At 47.2% G+C, this 22,627-nt stretch overlaps 1 protein-coding gene across 1 annotated transcript; it reads left to right on the forward strand.

Moving 5' to 3' along the window:
* TBR1 (T-box brain transcription factor 1) lies at window positions 1-6,060 on the forward strand. The gene is made up of 6 exons (XM_040604469.1): window positions 1-692; window positions 1,091-1,245; window positions 1,583-1,704; window positions 2,090-2,248; window positions 3,093-3,154; window positions 5,217-6,060. The coding sequence occupies exons 1-6, from the start codon at window positions 1-3 to the stop codon at window positions 6,058-6,060; spliced, it is 2,034 nt and encodes a 677-aa protein (XP_040460403.1).
* The last annotated feature ends 16,567 nt before the right edge of the window (window positions 6,061-22,627 follow it).

Genomic DNA, 22,627 nt, shown 5'->3' on the forward strand with positions numbered 1-22,627 from the left:
ATGCAGCTGGAGCATTGTCTTTCTCCCTCTATCATGCTCTCCAAGAAATTTCTCAATGTGAGCAGCAGTTACCCACATGCAGGCGGATCTGAGCTTGCCTTGCATGATCATCCCATTATCTCGACCACTGACAACCTGGAGAGAAGTTCACCTTTGAAAAAAATTACCAGGGGGATGACGAATCAGTCAGATACAGACAATTTTCCTGACTCCAAGGACACACCAGGGGACGTCCAGAGAAATAAACTCTCTCCCGTCTTGGACGGGGTCTCTGAGCTTCGTCACAGTTTCGATGGATCTGCTGCAGATCGCTATCTGCTCTCTCAGTCCAGCCAGCCCCAGTCTGCTGCCTCTGCTCCTAGTACCATGTTCCCTTACCCCAGCCAGCATGGACCTGCTCACCCAGCCTTCTCCATCGCCAGCCCCAGCCGCTACATGGCTCACCATCCTGTGATCACCAACGGAGCTTATAACAGCCTCCTGTCCAACTCTTCTCCGCAAGGCTACCCCACGGCGGGCTACCCTTACCCCCAGCAGTATGGCCATTCCTACCAAGGGGCACCTTTCTACCAGTTCTCCTCCACCCAGCCGGGGCTAGTTCCCGGCAAGGCTCAGGTCTACCTGTGCAACAGGCCACTCTGGCTGAAATTTCACCGGCACCAGACGGAGATGATCATCACGAAGCAGGGGAGGTAAGCCACCGCGCGGACCCGCGCCGCGGGTCGGGGCTGAACCGCCGGGGGAGCCGCCCGGAGCCTCCGCCGCCCCGGGGGGAGTCGCCCGCCCGCCGCCGGGGCCCCTGCGCCGGGCACCGGGAGCGGCGGTGCCGGTTCCCGCCGTGCCGGTCCCCGCCGCGCCGGTCGCCGCCGGGCAGCCCTCCCTGCCCCCCCGCGGGTCCCCGTGCCCGCGGTCCTCGTCCCTTCCCCGCGGAGAGCCCGGCGTTCCGGGAGGGAGTTCCTTTGGATTTTTATTTCTCGCTACCGGGAGCCGCGAGGATGAAGCACAACGGGCTGGTTCCCCCGCGTGTGCCTGTCGCTGCCGGTGGCTTGCTTTCCTTCTTTCCTTTTTTTTTTTCTTTCCTTTTTTATAGGCGAATGTTCCCTTTCCTAAGTTTTAATATTTCTGGTCTCGACCCCACGGCTCACTACAATATTTTTGTGGATGTAATTTTGGCGGATCCCAACCACTGGAGATTTCAGGGAGGCAAATGGGTTCCTTGCGGCAAGGCGGACACCAATGTACAAGGCAAGTTCCTCCAATTAACACTTTTCCCGACACATATGTAGGTGAGAATGATTAATTACAGCCTTTGTGGACTGGCTCTGGCGACTTCTTAAACGCGAACAGGCCAATGATGCTTTTTTTTAAAAAAAAAAAAAAAAAAGAAGGGAGGGTGGAAGGAGAAAGTAAAAGGCGTTCGGAAAACGCTGTTTTAATGTTTCTCGGTTAAAAGGAGGGGAGTTTCGCCAGTGACATACCGCTGACTTAACGGGGTCCTTCGACCTCGTGTGCCGCCGCAGTGGCAGAGCCGGGGTACACGCGAGAACTGTGATGTGGTTGTGTTTTTTATTGTTTTGCTTAGGCAACCGGGTGTACATGCACCCCGACTCCCCCAACACGGGAGCCCACTGGATGCGCCAGGAAATCTCCTTTGGGAAACTAAAACTTACAAACAATAAAGGAGCATCAAACAACAACGGGCAGGTCAGTGGGGGAGACGCAGACGCTCTGCCAGACTTTTTTTTTTTATTGCTTCGGGCAAAATCCTGCCGTTTTTCGAAAGGGCGCGTTTTTAGGGTTTTTTTGTTGGTTGTTTTTTTTTTTTTTTTTTAGATCGTGTCGTTAGGTGAAAATAAAAGGGGAGGTGGGGGTGGAGGAAGCCCTCCCGTTTATTTTGCCGCGGGCCTCGCCGACTCCGAGCGCGCTACCCGGGCTGACGACGACGCCCGCCGCGGCCGAGGCGTCCGCAGCCGTCCCGGGGAGCCGGCGGCCGAGCCCAGCAGCCCGCGGGCATCGCTCTACCGGTCCTTCTCGCTCTCATTTCCTCCTCTTCCCGCGGCCCCCTCCCTCCTTTTCCTCTGCCCGACAGATGGTGGTTTTGCAGTCCCTCCACAAGTACCAGCCCCGCTTGCATGTGGTGGAGGTGAACGAAGACGGGACGGAGGACACCAACCAGCCGGGCAGAGTGCAGACCTTCACCTTCCCCGAGACGCAGTTCATAGCAGTCACCGCCTACCAGAACACCGATGTAAAGAGCTCCCCGCTTCATTCCGCCCGCGCTCCCTGCAGGGCATCCCGCCGAGGCCGGCCCGGCCCGCTGCCCCCCGCGGCTCTCCGGCGCCGGGGGACGGGGCTCCCCGGCTCCCCGCTTTGAGCCGTCGTGCCCCTGGCCCTCCCCGCTGCGCCTGTGCCCCGGGACCCCCGGGCGGCCGCTCGCCCGCCCGCAGCGGCGCTGCCCCCCTGGGCCGGACAGGGGTCCCGCCGGCAGCGGTGCCGCTCCGCCCGCAGCTGGGCGCTTCTCCGCGGCATTTGTCTTCCAGTCGGAAACGGCTCGGTTAGCCGTTAAGCTGTTAGCTTAAGCTTTAAGTCTGCAAAGATCAATTAACAACCTTATTGATTGCGCCGGGGGTGACGGAGCAACTTCCTCAAATTAAAAGCTCGTTAATGCCTGGCTACGTTTCGGAGTGGTCTGGCTTTGCTACAGACTGGTGCCCCCTCTTTCAAATGACATATGTTCACTCTGCATTCCTGCTTTAATTATTTTGCTCGATGCAAATGTAAACTCTTAGCTACCGTTCTGCGGTACGATTTGCCTAATTTCTGGATTTCAGTATTCATGCCCATGCAGCAGGAATACTACTAACACGCCTTAAAACTTGGGGTTAAATATTAATTCTTATCGTTCTCCTTACAATAAAGTAAATCTTAAAATTAGACCGTGATGTGTATGAGCATGCCAAAGCTTTATTTTTTACGCTTTAAAGGCAATTTGATCGACTAGAGTAAAGCTTGATCCTTTTAGAAACGTGTTGGCTGCAGCAGAGTGTGTTTTCCAGGCTTTCACAATGTGCGCTCTGGTCCTCTTTCCCCAGATCACACAGCTGAAAATAGACCACAACCCCTTCGCAAAAGGCTTCCGAGACAATTATGACACGTAAGTAAACAGCATTTTTGTTACCCTTCTGCCGGCTGCACACACATGTCAAAGAGGGAAGCCTTGGGGTGCGGGCTGGCTGCATTTACACACCGAACCGTGGCACGCCAGGCTTTTCCCGAGCCCTCCGGCTGGCTCCGCGCAGCTCTGCGCAGCCTGCGGCCACCTCCGCACCCGGGGCCGCGCTGCCCGCACCTGAGCCCACATCCCGCTTTGGCACTTGCGGCCGTTCTGTTGTTGGCCCGTACTCCTGCGCCCCTTTCCAAGTTTCCCCCTTGCTTGCGCGCCAGGGCTCCCGGAGCAGCGCCCGAGCAGCCGGGGCTCGGTCCCCCAGCAGCCCGCCGGGTGTGCGTCACCCCGGGCTCCGCGCAGCCCGTGTCCCCAGGAAAATTTCGTCGTTGTCTTTCTTGTCTGGGGTTGGATTTCCCCCCTCCAGCTCTTCCTTCTGGGTGGAGCTAAAGCCTCCGAAGTTTTGTCTGTCCCCGCGCGGCCGCTGCCCCCCCCGCCTTGGCCCCCTGCGCCCCGGTGCGGCCGTTGGACCCGGCCGGCAGCGGAAGCTGCGGCTGGTGCCGCCCCGAGTGCGGCTCCGTGGGGGGCACAGCCCCCGACACCCCCCGCCGCCTCTACCGGCCCTCGGGAGCCCAACGGCGACATACCGGCCCGCAGGCGTCGGCGGCTGTGGCTTCCCCCGGCCCGGGGTACGGCCCTCCCGGCGCCCCCTGCCCTGCCCAGCCCGGGCCGGACCAGCGTGGGGTGGCGGTACAGGGCGGCCCCCACGCCCGGGGGGGCGGGCGGCCTCAGAGCGCCTCCTGCCCCGCTGCGGGCTTCGGACTGCGGGACGGGACCGCGGTTTCCAGAGGGGAAACCCGCTGCTTCCCCTGCGAACTGCGGCCGGCAGCGGCTGTGCTCGCGCGTAGCTTCAGCCCCTGCTCAAGCCCCCCCTTGGCTCCGACAGCGGCCCGGCCACCCCCAGCAGCGGCATCTTGGCCCAGGGGTGGAAACGACGCCGAGGCCTGAAATCGTGCGAAAGGGGCCGGGGCCCGAGCACCGGCCCTCCTCGGGGAGCGGGTTGTGCTGCGCCCGGTCCCCCTCGACGGGTGGAGGTCGCGGCGGCCGTGGCGGGGGAGCCGGGCCAGCGGCGGGAGGGGGCCGGCGGCCCGTGGTGCCCCGGAGGGCGGCAGCCGCCCCTGCCTGCTCTCCCGGTAGCTCTGCCAGGAGGATGCATGGCCTTTGGGAAGGCCACGTGGCCTTCGCCCCCAGCCGCAAGTGCTTTTCTCTTTTTAATAGGAAAACCCCAACTTTATAGGGCGTCACTTGAAAGGAGACGGGGGGAGGGGGAAGCTTCAATGTTGTCTAGCACGTTGAATTTGTTTAAGGGCCAAGTTTATTTTGGATAAGAAATTCCAGGAGGCGTGGAGGGTTAATTAAAGCACAGTTTTAGCCTGAATTAAATACAGATAGTAGTTATTCATCCATTAAAGTTTTTATAATCGCAAATTGCAGCCCAGCATGGGAGAATTATATATAGGCCACGCAGGGAACACTGGATGTGTCTGGTTTTACATTTCCTACAGTAGGTGTTTAAAGATTAGCTTAATTTAAACTCGGTAAGATGTTGATGGTTCGTCTGTGACTCCCAATAATAAGTGTTAAACAGCCGATATAATTCCGCAGTCTGCCATTCACGCCGTACGCGGCAGATGACCGGGTTGCCTGTTGCGCATATGGCGGGACCGGTCGCTGTGTCACGGCGCGGGATGCCGTGCCGTTGGGAGGCCGGGCTCGGCCCGGAGCGGAGGCCCTCGCTCGGCCCTGCCAGCGAACGGCCAGCCGGTCCCCAAAGATTCGCTCTCCGTGCCGACCCCCATCCTCCTCCCCCCGTTAAGGCTCTCGGCAGAGGCCGAGCCCGGAGCGGAGCGCGGGCCCCCGGGCAGGCAGCAGCGCCCTGGGGCGGCCGCTGGCCCGTCCCGTCCCCTCCCGGGGCTGCGGCCGGCCGGCTGCCGCGCCGAGGAGGGCGCCGGGCTGCGGCGGACACCCAGCTCTCTCCCCTTCTCTTGGGCAGGATCTACACGGGCTGCGACATGGACCGGCTGACGCCTTCCCCCAACGACTCGCCCCGCTCGCAGATCGTGCCCGGGGCCCGCTACGCCATGGCCGGCTCCTTCCTCCAGGACCAGTTCGTGAGTAACTACGCCAAGTCCCGCTTCCACCCCGGGGCAGGAGCCGGCCCGGGGCCCGGCGCCGACCGCAGCGTGCCCCACACCAACGGGCTGCTCTCCCCACAGCAAGCCGAGGACCCGGGGGCCCCCTCGCCGCAGCGCTGGTTCGTCGCCCCCGCCAACAACCGCCTCGACTTCGCCGCCTCCGCCTATGACACGGCCACCGACTTCGCCGGCAACGCGGCCACGCTGCTTTCCTACGCGGCCGCCGGCGTCAAGGCGCTGCCCCTGCAGGCGGCCGGCTGCGCAGGGCGGCCGCTGGGCTACTACGCCGACCCCTCGGGCTGGGGAGCCCGCAGCCCCCCGCAGTACTGCAGCAAGTCGGGCTCCGTGCTCTCCTGCTGGCCCAACAGCGCGGCGGCGGCGCGCATGGCCGCCGGCAACCCCTACCTGGGGGAGGAGGCGGAGAGCCTGGCCCCCGAGCGGTCCCCCTTGCCGGGCGCCGAGGACTCCAAGCCCAAAGATTTGTCCGACTCCAGCTGGATCGAGACGCCGTCGTCCATTAAGTCCATCGACTCCACCGATTCTGGGATTTACGAGCAGGCCAAAAGGAGGCGAATCTCCCCCTCGGACACCCCAGTGTCCGAGAGCTCCTCGCCCCTCAAGAGCGAGGTGCTCACCCAGCGGGACTGCGAAAAGACCTGCGCCAAGGACATCGGCTACTACGGCTTCTACTCGCACAGCTAGGCGCGGCCCGCCCGGCCCCGCCGTCCTTTTGCACAATAACTCCTCCGCGCTAGCGCACTGACCCCCGCCCCTAGCTGCCCCATCCGCACCCCCGGCCCGGCCCGGCCCCGGCCCCGGCCCCGGCCCGGCAGGCAGGCAGGGAGGCAGAGCCGCGGCTGCCGCCGCCCCCCCGCCCCGCTCCCCGCCCGGCCCGGCGGCGCCCCAGGGGTGCGGCGGGCACCGCCGCTCCGAGACCCACTGATAAGTAGGATGCTTAGACTCTCACACCGTACAGCGCTTCCTTCCTTTCACCACGGATGGATACTAGGGGATAACAGTAACAGTGGGGGAAAAAAAAGAGCCTGTGAAATGCCTGTACATAGTATTTAATTTATTGTAACCGATTACTTTTCTTTGGTTCCGTTTCTTTCTTATTTGTTTGGATTTTTTTTTTTGTTTTTATTGTTAAGTCACAAAACTTAGATCCTGTTTAAATTTCTTTACCCGCCTCCCACCTTTGCTCCCTCTTCCCCTTGCCCCTCCCCAGGTAAACACTCTTTCTAAATGCCTCTGGAAATGTAGAGTGGTCCATAGCTGTAGCAGCGAGTAATGGGTTTCTCACTTTCTCTGCAGCTCCTCGCATGAAATAATTACGCTGTGCCCTGGGCTAACACAGCTAAGGAATAGCTCAGCTTTCCCTTCAAAAGAACAGAAATACGTCTCGTAGGAAAGTCGATTAAAGTAGCATGACGCCTTCCAAAAGCAAAATTAACTGCCTCTGTATTTTTCTCTAAAAGGAATAGCTCGACATCAGCAATATTAGTATTTTTGTGGTATTCCCCCCCACCCCCCCGCCCCCAAGTGCCAAATCCATTACTGGTCCCCACAGGTGCCAAATATGCTGACAAACTCTTTTCAAATTTCTTTGCAGTTTCCCCCTCTTTCTTTATATTGCTGTAAATCTTTGTAATGAATAATCTAAAAAAAAAAAAAAAAAAGATATAGACGACTGAATTGTTGGTAACCATAGTGTAGTCCAGTGAAGATGAATTGTGAGTTGTATATTTTACTGCATTTAGTTTTGGAATTGACTTTTTCATAAAGTAGCTAACCGAGATCTGACTTCCTGGGGAATCAAATGCACATCGAAAGTAAGAGCGATCTTTCCTGTAAACCTCTTATTATATTAATGAAGGAGAACTAATATCCCTCCAGGTCTCCTCCCCCCGGCGAAGCAGAATAGTAAGTCTTCGAATTTTGAGTAGCAAATCTATACAATTAACGCATTTTTATATGGAAAACAAACAAACAATTACAAGCTGAAATATGCATCAGGCTAAATATTCAGTCTAGATTACACTCGACGGGGAAATTTCCTAATAGAAATTCAGGGTCATAAACGTGTGTATATTTTTGACTCTTATGTAAATCGAATGTTGTGATTTTTATATTTGTTCTGTTACGTCTGTGGAACTGAATAATTTATACCAGTACATGCTCCATTGAGAAATGTTTCGGGTTTTGCCCGTTTGTATCGTCTGTGTATAACAAGTAAAATAAACCTGGTAAAAAGTTAACGTCGTGTGGGAAAGCGCTGTGCCGTTCCGCGGGCTCGGAACCTGGTGAGGCCGAGGGGGGCGGCCGGCTGGCTCGGAGGGGGGGTCCCACGGCCCCCCCGGACTGCCGCAGCCGCCCCCCTCGCCCCGCGCTTGTCTTTTGGGGGGGCGAGCGCCGCGGACACTGCGCACGCCGCGCGGCCGAGCGCGGAGGTTCGCGGTCGGAGGAAGAGGGAGATGAAACCCCGTCGGGTTTGAGAGGTTTATAATTATCCCCGTCTCTGACGCTTAAGCCCCCTGACAGCATTTTGCAGGCGGGAGAGGTGGCTGGCGGGGGCCGGGGGGCCGCCTTTGCCGCGCCGCAGAGGCGCGGGGCGCAGCGCTGCCCGCCCGCAGGCCCCCCCTCGCCTCGCCTCGCCCCCCCCGGGGCGGGGGCCGCGCTGCCGGAGCCCCCGCGGTGTTCAGCGCCGTGCCCGGCCGGGCCCCCCGGGGCGGGTGCCCTTTCGGGGGAGCGGCCTTCCTTGCTGCGCGGGCCACCGCGGGCGCGCAGGGGCGGGACCGACAGCGGAGCCCCCGCTCCGTGCCGACACCTGTCCCCCTGCCGCCCTCCCGGAGACGCTGCCCCCTCTCCAGAGCGCCCGTCTGTGGGCTGTGGGGAAGGCGCCATCCCCCGGCACCGTCGTGGGCCGGCTGCGCAGGTGCGGGGGGCAGGGGCCAGTTTTATCCTCGGTTCCTCGGCGGGGTAAGCGCGGGTGCGGAGCCGCCCCGGGGACTGTGTCCTGTCGCGGCAGTGACGGGGGGGGCACCCGAGCAGCCCGGCTGCACACCCCCTCCCCCAGGTGCGTGGCTCTACCTGAGCCCGGCCCCAGCGGCCCCAACGCCGCCGCTGGCTACAGGGCCCGCGCCGCCTGCGCCGGGGGGACCCGGCCTGAGGCGGCAGCGGCGGCCGCCCCGAGGCAGCCGTCGGGCTCACGTTGCGGCCCCAGGGCGGCGGCTGCGGGGCGCCCTCGGCCCTCGTGTGGCGGGACCCCTCGCCCGCAGCGGGGCGGCCAGGGCAGCGCCTCCGGGAGGGGCGGGAGAGGCCCCTCGGAGAAGCGAGGGGGCGCGCGCCCTTCCCCTGCCGCCCCGCACCCAGCGGCGGAGGCCGAGGCGCCGCCCGCGCCCCGCCGCAGCCCCCCGCCTCCCGCGGACCCCGGCCGCCCCTCGGCGGCGCGGTGTGGGGCTGTCCCGGCGCCCTCCCCGGGGCTTCCCCTGCCCGCGGCAGCCAGCCTGTAGAGCCCGGAGCGCTCCCGGCCCCCGTTCCCCGCTCCCGGCCAGCGAAAGCCGCCCTGCCCGCCCCTCCTGCCACGGCGTTGCCCCCCGGGAGGGCACGGGGCCGGGGCCGAGCGCGGCGGGAGCCCCGCGGGCAGCGCCGAGGACAGCCGCTGCCGCCCGCCTCCCCGGTGCCGCGGCGGGGTGAGGGGGCTCGTGCCGGGGCGGCCACCCCGGGCGCGCCGCTCGCCGGACGCGGGTGTGCGGGCGTTAGCGTAGCGGGGGTTATCCAGCGGGTCTGGAGCCAGCACGTAACGCGTGGCAGGTCTGACCAACATCCTTCCCTGTGCGTGAGTGGTTGATGTTTTCCGTAACTATTTCGACAGGATAATTCCATAACTATTTCTGCGGGAGAATGGAGGAGATCAGGGCTGCAGAAGTAAAAAAGGCTATTTCCCGTCGGTAGGTCACTTCATTGCTGTTATAATTTTTTAGATTATTATTATTATTACTAGAGGTGCACCTGTGTGTCTGCTAAACATATGTTTGCTGACACATTGCAGTGTTTGCCTGCGCCTGGGATGGAACACGCAGGTTCTGACCCGGTGTGTGTAGCTGATGGTATATTTGCAGCGCGCTCAGTTTAGTCGAAGCAAAACCCCGTGTACGAATTTGTTAGACCAGCAACTAATTGCATGAATTTTGCATGAAGTATAATTTGTGTTATCATTCTAGGCATGCTGAACGGGCTTTTAACTTAATTATTGTGTAAAATAATCTACACGGTTGCCCTTTCTTTGCTTTATTTGATATAACACAAATTCAAGCTCTGACCCATAGAAAGCAATTCAAAGTTCTTATTGGTAATACTTTCTACGATGTTTCACATTAATACTGTATCAAATGTAATACAGTGATTTACGCTCTGCAGATTTTGCACGAGTACGCTATGCATATTTGATGACACATTGCATATTTTAACAAGGTTTTTAATGACTGATTGAAATGTTTGCTAAGATATTTTTTAAGAGCTGGAGGAGAAATGGTTGTGGAAAATGTGTAATAGAACAGTGATAAGGATGGGAGGGTTTTGATTGACAGCACGAGGAAGCAGATGGATGACTAGGTAGGTCAGAGGTAAAGATGCCTTTGACAGCTTTTTAAGTTCCTTTGGCCATTTTGGTCCAATGAATCATGCAAAACATGTGTACATTACCAAACTGATGTCTCTGCATCGTTTACTGTTGGAATCCTCATCTTTTCAAACCCACCCTAACCTTCTTTCATCACCACTTGACGTGCTATGTCTAAACTAGATTGCAAGATCCTAAGAAGGCAAGAATCTTTCTTGTATTACTTGTCAGCAAAAAAAAAAAAAAAAGGGGGGGGAAAAAAATAAGAAAAAAAAATCATGTAAACCTATGGAGCTAGAAGAACAACCACGACAGATTGGCAGAATAGGCGTAAGGTGGGACACGTTCTTCTTAATTTTCGCTGTCTGGTCATCACTCCCCTCCCCTAGGTAGTGCTCAAGGGAGATGTGGCGAACAATGATTCCCCCCCCCCCCCCCCCCCCCCCCCCCCCCCCCCCCCCCCAACTGGCATAAATCTGAATTTTCATAAGACTGATAAGAGACCTAATTGCATAATTTTCCTTATAACATTATGCAGTGAGTACTGTTGCTATAGTTAAAATGGTTTTCTTTGCAGTCTTGTTTTCAGGTGCTTTGTATGTCCTTCACAAATTACTTTGTCAACTGGAAATAATCTGATTTATCCCTGTAAAATGTTACTGGTTTTGGAAATCTTACTTAAATTTCCTAGAACAATTTTAAAATTACTGCAATACCAAAAAAGAATGCATGTGTACTGGGAAAAGCAGAAAAAAGGATTTTGCATGCAAGTATGTTTCCCAGGTACTGTTTCTGTGCAGAATGGACATAAGTTTTCATTTTAAGTGTTAAAACTTGTCATGAATGTGGTCTCCAGTGGGGAATGTGCAACTTGCTAAGATACAAGGGCAAAGTCAAAGAAAAAAAATTGAAATAGCGGAGTGATAAGTAGATGGAAGGCAGCAGACTGTGCGTTCAGTACCCTGTTCTTTCCAGCTACATAGATGTATTATATTTGTGGTAGGTCTGCAGAGCCACACAGCTTAGTGATAACATTTCATGCATTTATCAGAATGCATATTAATCTGGGAATGCACAAACAAAAGCACTGCTTATTTCAGAGCGTGATCAATTGAAAGCTGCCCGTTTCTTCAAATATGTGTATCTGAAAAAAAAAAAGTGGTTGAAATATATATGTATATAAAACACAGATATTTTTGAGCATATGTAATATTTTCCTTCTTACAGATGTAAAATAATCATTAATTCATAAAGATCCAAGGCTGCCGTGGCTGATCAGATGTAACTTTTGGCCTTATAAAATATATTACACAATAAAATCTGTGATGTTTTATTCATGCTATCACTGCAGTTTCTCATAGTTGCAGCGTTTCTAACACCAAGGGGCTGATACGAGTACAAATGATCTTGTTGGTCTTAAGTTGACTTTTTAGGTGAATTTTAATTTTTTATTTTTCAAAACTGAAGGCAGAACGGATGAAAACCTCAGGTATGTTACTTCTGTGTAAAACTATCTATACTATTGCGTTATTATTAACAAGCATTTATTTCTTAAGCTTTAAATAAAAAACAGCTGGTAATGGCTTTGAATCTGTTTTAAGAGACATTTTAGGTAAAATGTTGATAGCTTGTAAATGTGTATTCCTGCCTTAGTCTCTGATCGTGCATGCAAGTTCATATGTGTGAACAACGTAAAGTAAGAGGTCAGCCCTACAAAGACTATTCACTTGTCTAAAAATTCACAGACATAAATGTTTTCAGGATCAAGGCCTTTTTCAATAATTGTGATAGTTGTGTACCTTGAAGTGACTGACTGATTTAGAATACACTTAATAATTTCAGGTTTTAATATAGTAGAAACACTGCATTGATGAGTTACCAAAGTGCATCATACAACCTTCCACTTCAATCATTTGTAACATATTTTTTTGCCTGTTTGGGTAATTTCCTTTTTTCCCTTTCTTTTTTTTTATTTTTTTGTTTATTATTATTTCTTTTTTTTTTTGTAGTGACAGCACTGACACGTAATCTAAACTTTCTAAAAATCATATCTTAATTTCTACGGGTCGTGCTATGAAAGTACTTTTGTAAGTCGGCTTCTTCCTTGAACTGTATCTAATTAAGCATTGACTGCTTTTATTTATCCAGGAAGCAGACAGTGTTGGTCTGGGACTGAAGGGTGAGTGAGGGTGAGAGAGCAACACTCATACTTTGAGTGGAGAGAAACTGCAAGTTGCCGAAAGGTGTCCTAGTTTAGATGGAGACCACCCACCCACTGAGAATTAAACTTAAATGGTAAATGTAAGCTAACAAATGCTTTTGGTGATTGATCAACACCCTGTTTACAGTTTATTTACCTTTGTGGAAGTGTTTGCTGAAGGGGAGGCGTTATTTATCTGGAGTCAACTACAACTAGACTGTCACATCTCCATCTTCCATAGACCTCCTGCTGGAGACACTGAGGAGGTATGGTGGTTGCTCTCTGGCCCTGCGGGAAGTCGGGGCTCACCCTGTATTGTCTGGGAATCCCACCCAAGGGCCGGGCAGCAACACCTCCCGTCTTGCTGGTTGCTCTGTGATCAGTGCCTACGTTTTACTAAATTAGATCTGTGGTGCAATAACACAGAGAAATAACTGCTCACCGCGCTACATATATCCTTGTTCAGCAGACCCTTAAAGCATCTCCCACCTCCCCATGTTGCCACTGCCTTAGCCCTGTACTTCTAAAGCACGATGGTTTTGTACATAGGTATTCCTTGAAGCTTGGTGTAAGCTCTCTTCTGGTAGCTCAGTTTACTCTTGCATTAGGAGAAGGGTGCATTTCACTTGAATTAGATGCAAGGTATTCAATAAGAGGTTAAAAGTTTTGTTTTCTATTGACAGTTCCTGAGTTTCCTATGAAACCCACCATGCATAAGTGATGAGGAATAGGGGCATTTTTCACAGGTCTCCAAGTGGTTTAGTAGCCGTGTTTAGAAATGATGAAAATCTCACTGAAAAATCTCCAGTGCTTGTGGTTCTAAATGATTTCCACACTTTCTACAGTTTTATTCTTGGGTGCATTATCGAGCAGTTGAGCGGTTATTTTAGATATTAATTGAGGACTGGTATTAGTTGCAGAGTTTGGGTCAGAATAGTGTGGATTAAATCCTCAACTGATGTACAATTATGTCATTTCATCGGCTTCAGTGGTTCAATACTGATTTGTATCATCGGATTGTTTCCTCTTGTGGTTTAGATACTATACAAAGCAGGTGCTGTTTGATGGAATGAATAGGGCCAAGTATTAATTTGGTATACATATTTGTTTCTCCTATGTTAAAATAATTATGAAGACATTAACTGATATCTTACTGTACTTAGATTTTTATTTTTCTCTGTTTAGATGATAAGAATAATTTATTCTTCATTTCTGCTTATTGTCAAGTTTGATTTTGATGCTTTAATTGTCTTCAAAATTGAATTAGAAGCAGTTTGCTTGGTGAGTGTTATACAAGAATTTGTCCCTTTTTGGGGGCAATATTTAGCCAGCTGTATTGTTTCAATATAAAAGAGATATTCAGAAGATGAATGGAAGGAAATTAATCAGATAGTCTCAGTCCTTCTTTTACGTGTCAGAGACTTTTGTAATGTCCAAATCTTTTTTACATTCTATGCAGTCTTATCTAGTGTAGCTCTTTTTTTCCCTTTTGTGTTAAATACTATAAACCCCCCCTGATGTTAACATTCAGTATTGTATTTTAAAATGTTTCAATGTTTCGGTTGTTGTGTTTCATGTATTGTTCACTTGAAAGTTATCTGTGATCACTGATAGAAATGAAAATTATTTACAAAATGTTTTTTTAATCACAAGCTGGTTAATTTGTATAAGTAGATGTAAACTAATGTGAAGTGTAATGACAGAAATGAAAAAGAGGCCTTTAAAAATTAAAAAAAAAATAAAATCCATAACAACATGTGGATATAAGATTGCTTCAGGAATATATTTCCCTGTGCACCATATAGACAGATATAACCTAAAAGGCCAAACCCCGTGGTAGTCTGTTAGCAGTATAGGCTTATTTTCCAAATATGTTATAACTAGAGAAACAACACAAGTAATTGTCCTGTGACGGTGTAAAGTTGAGCATTCACATGCGTGTAAGCCTTCGCAGGATCGGGGCCCAAGCCCATTTTGCATTAGCAGTGTTATCTGTTGTGGGGGTTTGGGGTGGTTTTTTTTCCTCCCCTTGGTAATGAAAATACGTTTCTGTCACTGTGGTCACATTTCCCAGCTATGGATGGACAAGGGTAATGCCTGTACTAAATACGTACAGCGCTAAACAGTGATTATATTTAATTCTGCCTTTATTTTGATGTCTACAGCTGCCTCAGGATAAGGATCTAGGAAGTCTTAGTTCTGTGTACCCAACCCTTTTCACGAGTTGGCTTGCTGTCAAGCAGTTCAGCTCTCTGAAGTTGCTTGCATGGTGATGGTGCTATTGCATGGGAGAGGCTGCCAGGCTGGTGGGTGCGATGGCAGGACAGCAGGAAGCTGGTGGTCCCTTTCACAGGCTGGCAGGTATGAGATCAGCTTATCTATAACCTGAAACCTGCCCTCAGTGAGTTGCTCAGGATAATGCGTGCAGCACTGTGTTCCCGGGTGGTGAAGCAGCAGAGCTGTGAGCTGATGCAAGGACACTGGTGGTCCCCAGGCAGCCTTTGGTCTCTTCCCCTGGTAGATCTCCAAAGCATACCATGAGGTCCAGCCTCTGCATTGCTCTCCTCCATCCTTTCCCTTAGGGAGGGCAGGGGAGGGTGGGGCACTGCACTGTCTTCTCCATGGCTTGTTCTGTTTAGAGCTTGAGCACGTACACAAGTGTTCAACTCCTGTGGAGGATGCTCAAAGAAAGGCGGCCTTGCTCAGGATTAGTGATGAGGACAAGATCCATGGAAGGCTCTTCCTCTTTCTACCCAAAATTTTAAATTTACATTTATATACATTTTCCTGTGACTGTAAAGGGTTTAACTCATATAAAACATTTAACATGACACATTTTATAAGAATCTACAATGTAAATATTTTTAGCATTTGTATTTGCATAACCAGGGCGTCTGTTTCTGAATTTTTTCTTAAGTAACATGTAACAGGTGAACTCCTAGTTTTTGGGGTGTTGCATTATAATTTATGAGGCATTTGCTGATCTGAGCTTGATTCTTTATAGCTTTTTTAATTTTAACACCATTTTCTAGAAGACTAACGGCCAGAGGATATCTTAAAATAACCTGCTTAAAATTTATTCTTTGATAAAAATATCTAAACTTGTAACAAATTCTAGTCTATCTGTAATTGCAAGAATGTCATGTTTAACTGATATAGATTTAATCTGTAGGATTAAATGTTGTCTCAAATAATGTTATTTCTGATTAATAGAACATTCTAGAACCAATATGCATTTTTTTCTAGGTTACACAAACACACTGTTTTGCATGTGAAACCCAGAGTTTTAGGCATTTGGTTGTTGTGTGGGTTTTTTTGGTTTTTTTTTTTTGTGTTTGTCTTGTTTTTCACAGAAAAGTAGCCAGTATAATGCATCTTTAGTCCATCTTCTGTATTTTCCCATGTCTTGGTGTCCCCCTGTTTTTCACTGGAGATTTAGGAGCAACTCAGCTAGTGCTTTTATTCTACACCATCACATTTTTCTCCCATTATTTTGGTGTAAGATTAGATTATTACTATATTTGCCATATCTTTTGCAAAGTTTCATCTTGTATTAACAGTGTCTGAAATGACAAACCACAGCTTGTCTGAGACCGGGAAGATTTTTCTCGAGCATCTCCACCATGAGACTATGGTGTGCGTATGTCAGTTTTACTGAAAGCTTGGATAGGGTATCAGCTGTTACTCAATCTTTTCTAGATTTATATTCTAGCTGTAAACCACACAACTGTGTGAAGACTAGCCTCTGCAATCTAGGAGATGCATCTTCTAAATTCTTCCTTGTGGTTGTTACTAGTGGCTTTGTTTCTGACAGTTTCTAATTTTCTGTACATAATAAAATCAATTATTTTGCACGTATATGCTAAAGCTAGAGGCTGTTTTTTGACTGTGCATGCTACAATTAGTTATGTAAATAGCAGCATATGCTACAAGTTTCCAGTACTCACCCTGCCTTTATAGAAGTGTTGGCTCAGGCTCTGCTTTGAAGTTAGTTGGCAGGTGTTTGGTGCTCCATGGCTCAGGCTCTGAAGACAATGCCTTCTTCATCAGTTCCCTCTTGTGTTTGGTGTTTTAGTCTGTAGTACATGTTTGTACACCAAAGCCAATACATGACTTGAATGCTCTAGGGATTCTGGTAGTCAAAATTCTAAGCTTCCCCACTTTTTTCTTGTTTCGTATGTTGAAGTATACTGGTAATGGTAGATGTGCTATTGGACACCTCATGTCTGCATACCTCAGTCAATCTTCCCCCTTTCTGCTTAGGTTATTTCTTTGAGTTTAAACTTGTGTTTCTGCCTAATGATTTCTAAACCAGCCCTTTCCAGAGATTTTAGGGGTATATAATTATGTTACGTTATTATTATTGCAATCTCTTCACTATCATTAAATATTTATGTGTCTGCCTTTTTGCAAAATGCTTCAGCTGCAGAATGTAATCCAAAAGGTGGGGTGGTAAAATCGCAGATTCCAAGTGGTGTTTTAAAAGTGCTCACATGCAAATTTGTTTGTTTTAAATCTTTTCCTAGAAGATCCTGCTGGAGCCCTGAGCAGCACCTGGTGTGAAGCAGCTTGTGGCACTTTGTTTTTCAGCAGGACTTCTGAATCTTAAATTACAAGCTTCCATAGTCTGAGTCAGAGAAACCAGACATGTTTTTAAAGCTTATTGTCTATTACTTTTGTGCTACCTCCCTGTATAGGGGGAATATTCTTTAAAGATAATTTTGGTCAGGAGTTTTTTATGTTGTGGCACCTACTAGTACAAATATACTAGGATATTTGTTGGATATGCAAGCTCCTCCAGAATTCCCAAAACAATAAAATTATCTCCTAATTTAACTCTGTGCTATTACTTTTGAGAATCATGTATTATTTGTATCTATGGGATAACACTTTACTGCCAAGGGCATATGATAGTAAGGCTGCAATGTAATAGTAAATAGGAGCTTAATGGCTGGCATAAGATTGAATTTAGATGCTGTGAAAAGCCTCTGAAAAAAATAATTCAGACAAAACTCAGGTGAGAATCAGAGACCCTATTGTGGATTGACCAAAGAAGTCCTTGGATATTTTGAAGACTGGTTGATATGCTCATTTCTAAGGAGTAACTAGTTCAGAGTCTGCTGGGCGTGTAAGGCTAAAAATAAAATATGCTGAGTGAATACATGTCCTCACAGATGAGGAAAGTTCCTAAATCTAAGACAGCAAAGTAATGAAGTTCTTTAAAAAAAAAACAATGAGCTGGCATAGTCTGAAAGGTGGGAAAGAAAATCCTATAGCACATGTGCTGGATTGGTAGAAACAGAACTGCAAAAGGAGAGACCAATCATAGGTAGTACAAGCAACAGTCTTCCCTCAAAATCCTTCATCTGTTGCCTTCTACCAGGATCATTAACAAGTGATTACATGTATGGGACCTGTTATTTTAGGGAAGGACAAAGGTTACTCTTTGAGCTGGAAGTTTTTAATTCCTGTGTATTGCTAAATAGTGCATGCATTAGGCTCTTCTTTGGATACAGGGGTCTGTTAGCATATACCTTCTGTGTTGTCATACATAAAGTATTGACATCTTCATATTTCTGAACGTGTATGGTGGCTCTTGAAAGAATAAATTCCAGTGGCAGTGACCTGTTGTTCCAACAGCAGCTACTTTTACCAAGTTGTTGGCAGCTACATTCTTAAACTTACTTTAATGCGTTGCTCAGCTTAAATTTATCTTTTAAAACCCATCCTGTTAAACATGTGTAATGGCCATGCATAGGCAAATACTTAGAAACCAACTATAATTATGCTAATCATATTATTGATAAGGTAAATGATAACTGTAGAAGCAAGTAGGTTAATTTGGCCTGATCAACGGCTTAAAGTGATGCTTTTGTAAGTAATTTTTTTCTTTGAAAGTAAACCTATTCTCCAAATGTATTTAAAATGTTAATAAACTATTAAATGAACAAGTAACACTATATTCAACATTTTTACACCATTTCTACAGTGGGTAAAATTGTAGTATAAAGTTGGTGTATACTCGATAACAATTTACATGTTTATTTTACCATCTGGTAAATGTGTAAACGATATTTTGAGAAGCACATTTCAAATTCACTTTAACAACTTATCCCCGACAATATGTATCCTATCTCATGTACTGACTGGAAGGATTTTGAAAACCTCTCAGAGAGAAATGCAGTAACAAAACATTATTTTTTTAGTGATGCTTAAAATCAAGCTTAGCGTCAAGTTGGAGGTCTTTCATTATTTGGGAAGGATTTTGGTACGTTAGTGGTGTCAAAGAGAGATTTCAGACTATTTTACACACCACGGTATAAAGATATCATATCATCTTCCCTAAAGAAACCATAGGGTGCATAGGTAGTAATAACAAAACAAATACAGTTTGCTATGTTGTTGTATAACTGTATTGTATCCTTTCCAGGGGGTTTGAATTTGCTATCTCTTGTGTCTAAATATGGGAAACTCATTATTAGAAGTGTTACAATGAACCCCAAGTGGATTGCTTTTCTCATGTACTTTAACAGCACTTTGACACTGCAGCCTTCTGCCTTTTTATTTTAGTCTTCTGTTTATTGGTCTCTCTGGATTAAATTGCAAGCACTTTCTTAAATATAACAAACTAGAGAATATTCTGTTGTAGCTTAGCTTTTATTCACCCTTTCCTAGCTGTTACTAATCTTGACTGGAAAAAAAAAAAAAAAGTCTTCCTTTTCTCCTCCCCCAGCCCCAATAAAATTTAAAAAACTCTGCCCTGAAAGCAAGTCTGCCTAGAGAACACCTCCACACTAATTACCATCTGGCCAATCTGCAAATGAGGTTTGAGAGCAGATTTCAAATGTAGGCTCCAGCTAGTCTATGCCTTCTATCAGTCCGTTAGTATTTATTAAGGGATTTGAAAGCGTTTAGGCAACTAGAGAGCTGGCAGGTACCTTCACTTTTGGAAATCCAGTCAGGCATCTGTCTGTGCCTTTCAGAGCCTAAATGCCTTCAACCTGGTACCTGATCAGCAATGCTCCTTTAGAGGTTGTGGCAGCCGGTTTTGCTTGAGTGTATATACTTTATAATGGGCAATGGTCTTAAAGCACCATTTAAAATGCACTGGTGAAAAAACCTGTATAAAATTATTTGTAGAGATTCTAGTTAACTCCTGCATCAAAGTTAATGAATTATAACATTAATTTATTTTTATTTAAGTGCTATTCCAACATGCAGGGAGAAAACCCTGCTTAGTACAGAGTCAAATCTAGTACCGATCTTGAGTCATCAGAGAAACCTGTGAGCTGCTCTGATTATACATGTGCATCTAAAAACAGATTTTAGCCCAGTAATAATAATAAACCCAGGTTGTCATTAAACAGCAGCTTCAGACTTAAAAAGATACTTGTGTTTTTGCAGGTTCATTAGGCATGCTGCATTTAACATCACTGTTCTGTTTCAGTTAGATATTAAGTGCATTTCACTAATGAATTTCAGGCTTAGCAGCTATTTTTTCTTCCTTTTCCCTTGCAAAGATTAGACAGGACCTTTCCTGTTGTAAGTCAGCACAGTCAAAGATGATGTATAATTCTTAGCAGACTGCTAAAGAAATAACTTTGCTTTTCACCTGCCTTCCCTTTGCTGCCTTCTTGTTTTGTCTCAGCTCTGTGAAAAGTGCTGTCAACCTCATGTAAACAATAATTTATGATTTTGTTTTTAGTGATAAAAAAAGCAACCCAGAAATCCTTTTAGCAAAAGAGCAGTGGTTGTTTGGGGCACCTGCTGTTATGGGAGATCTTCCCACAGGAACTAATGAGCTCATAGGTAAAGTCCCAGTTGAAAACACCTGGGAACACGCAGAAACAACGCTGAGTTTGGGATCGCCAACAAGCCGTTTTCAGTATGTGCTGAAAATGTCTTTCTCTTTAGATTGGCTGCTGGAATTTATGTTGCAAAAGCAGATGTTCAAGAAATTACTCAGAGGCTTAAAATGGCGTTTAATTGGAATCACCTGGAGAAAATGGGCAACAGTTGGAAAATCAACTTGATGGAGATGTAGGGAGGCTTCCTGAAATGATACCGGTTTGAAGGTAGGTCCTGAATACTGGGTAGCATTGCTTTTATTGTTTTGTATTATAATTTTAATGTAGCAATTTTCCAATGGAAAGTAGTTTTGTTCTGTAGCTATTTACTGTCAAATGTGATACTTGCCATCAGGAGTGCCAACACTGGGAAGGAACCTGCCCCTTCCCCCATGGGCACGCTTACCATGGTGCATTCCAGGAAGAAGGCCTCTTGGCTTGCAAAATGTAAGCTGTTCCCTTTAAGTGAAAAATATCTGAGCCCATTTAAGAAAGATTAATAAAAAATGACCTTTCAAAAAAAGTGAGTTAAAATGATATATTTAGTTCTCATATTGTTAATAACTGGTGCTCACTGGCCTCAGAAGCTCCCCCACCAATACTTTTCCATGTGTGCTTATTTCCAAAAATTGTAAATATCAGACTATGTATTCAGTGTTCTAAGTTTTTAAATACAATTTTAAAATTAAATGTGACATTTTTATATATTTTGATATTGACAAAAATGGACCTTTTAAAGTGACATAAATACATAAATGGAGATTGATAAATTTGTTTCAGACTACCATATGGGAAGGCTGATTACAAGGGCATGTGGAGCACAAAGCCAATTAGAGATATTCTTACTTCTTAGTGTGGACCGTTGCCGCCTTCCCCATGTTCCCTGGAAGCTAAACTGAATAACATTTACAAAAAATATTAAGCTAAGGGTATCATCGTAAATTCTCTCTTTCTGTAGTCCTGTTCTCTATTGACAGTCAGATTTGCATCAAAGAACATGACACCAGTGACTTGCTGGCAGCTTAAGTAATTGGGGAAAAAAGTGGTTATTCATATGGAAACAGGAGTTGGCTCATTACAGCTGATCACCTGAACAGCAAATGGTATGGCTGCCAATAGATGGAGAAAAAGGCAAGTCTAGTGGAAAATAGGAGCATTTAAAGGCCAAGAAAAGACATATGGTCTGTCTATGCTTGCCTTATATGCCTGGAAATTATAAATTAAGCTACACTATAGCCCACCACCTTAATGTGAAAATTCTCCATTTTTTGCCATCTTAATCTTAAGAAATTTAACAGATTTGGCTAGTAATACTGACTTTGGCTTTTGTGTCAGCATTTAAGTTCTATATAAAAATAGTGGCTGAATTGTTTGTTGTCTGTTATGGCTGTAGAGGATGTACTTTTGAAATAAACTTTTTTTCATAGCAAGTGTAGATGCGGATTTGTTCTGTCCTTTACAGATGTCCATATTGTCATGAAGATAGGCAAGAGAAGAAAGCAAATCATTCTTGACAGCTACTTTTTATAAGGTAATCCTGTGATGATGACATGAAATGATTTGTGTCTTCAGAAACAATAAATACTGTAATGGATATCTCTCTCATTTACTGCTAGGTGTAGCCAAAATTTTAATTTATTTTGCTTATGCTCTCCTTTACTCTTTAAGGTATATTGTATTATTCCTGTAATGAAATAATGGTCCAAGTCCAAACTGGTCTATCAGTTTCAAAAATGCTGGGCTTGTTGACGTGGCTACCTGGCCACTTTTCTGGCAAAACATTAGTAAAAGCTGAGAATAGAGTCTTTTAAAATGTACTTGTATAGATACATTCCACTTGAGAGACAAAGTCCTTGAATATCTGAGGGCAGTTTGAGTTTTAAAAAGGTTTTATATGGCCTCAAGACTGTGAAGGCTTACAGCCTTTTTCTTCATTAGTTTTTTAATTTTTTTTTAAAAGTGGATTCCTTATTCTAAACCATCTCATGATATATAGTCATGTGGAGAACAGATGCTGAATTCTGCCCTTTTTTTAATGCCATGCTCTGAAACTCTAATGGCTTCTCCTTTTCAGTTAGAAGTACTGATAAAATAACCCATGTGAGACCTTGATAAAAGCTTCCTGGACCTTACTTCATTTCATGTACCTGAAAGAGTTACTAAAGCTATTATTTCTGCTTTACAGCCACAGGCTTTTAAAAGACAGCATATTTTACATATTCCAGAATTTTTCTGATTGCAGCCGAAAAAGACATGACACTCTTTTTAGCCTGTAAATAATTTCTGACTTCGTTGTAGTGCTATAGGAACAATGAAGCTTAAAATTTTGTTTTGAAGCAAACTTTGAATTTAATGGAGAAACACTGGGTAGCAAAATGGTATTTTATAACTAACATGCATTTAAAATTTGACATGTGATAGATGTTGTGGAAACTGTGGAATTTGGAGCTGCATAAAAATGTATATATGCCTATCTCACATAATTGCATCTATAGAGTTTCTAATTGGGTCCAGTGACACAGTACACTTGCAGTTCTTCTCCTACCCTCGCCAACGTTAGGTCCTTTCACAAGTACTTCTGTTCTCCTCTTTCCTGCTGTT

Source organism: Falco naumanni, chromosome 8, assembly GCF_017639655.2.
Source record: "Falco naumanni isolate bFalNau1 chromosome 8, bFalNau1.pat, whole genome shotgun sequence".
NCBI lineage: Eukaryota > Metazoa > Chordata > Aves > Falconiformes > Falconidae > Falco > Falco naumanni.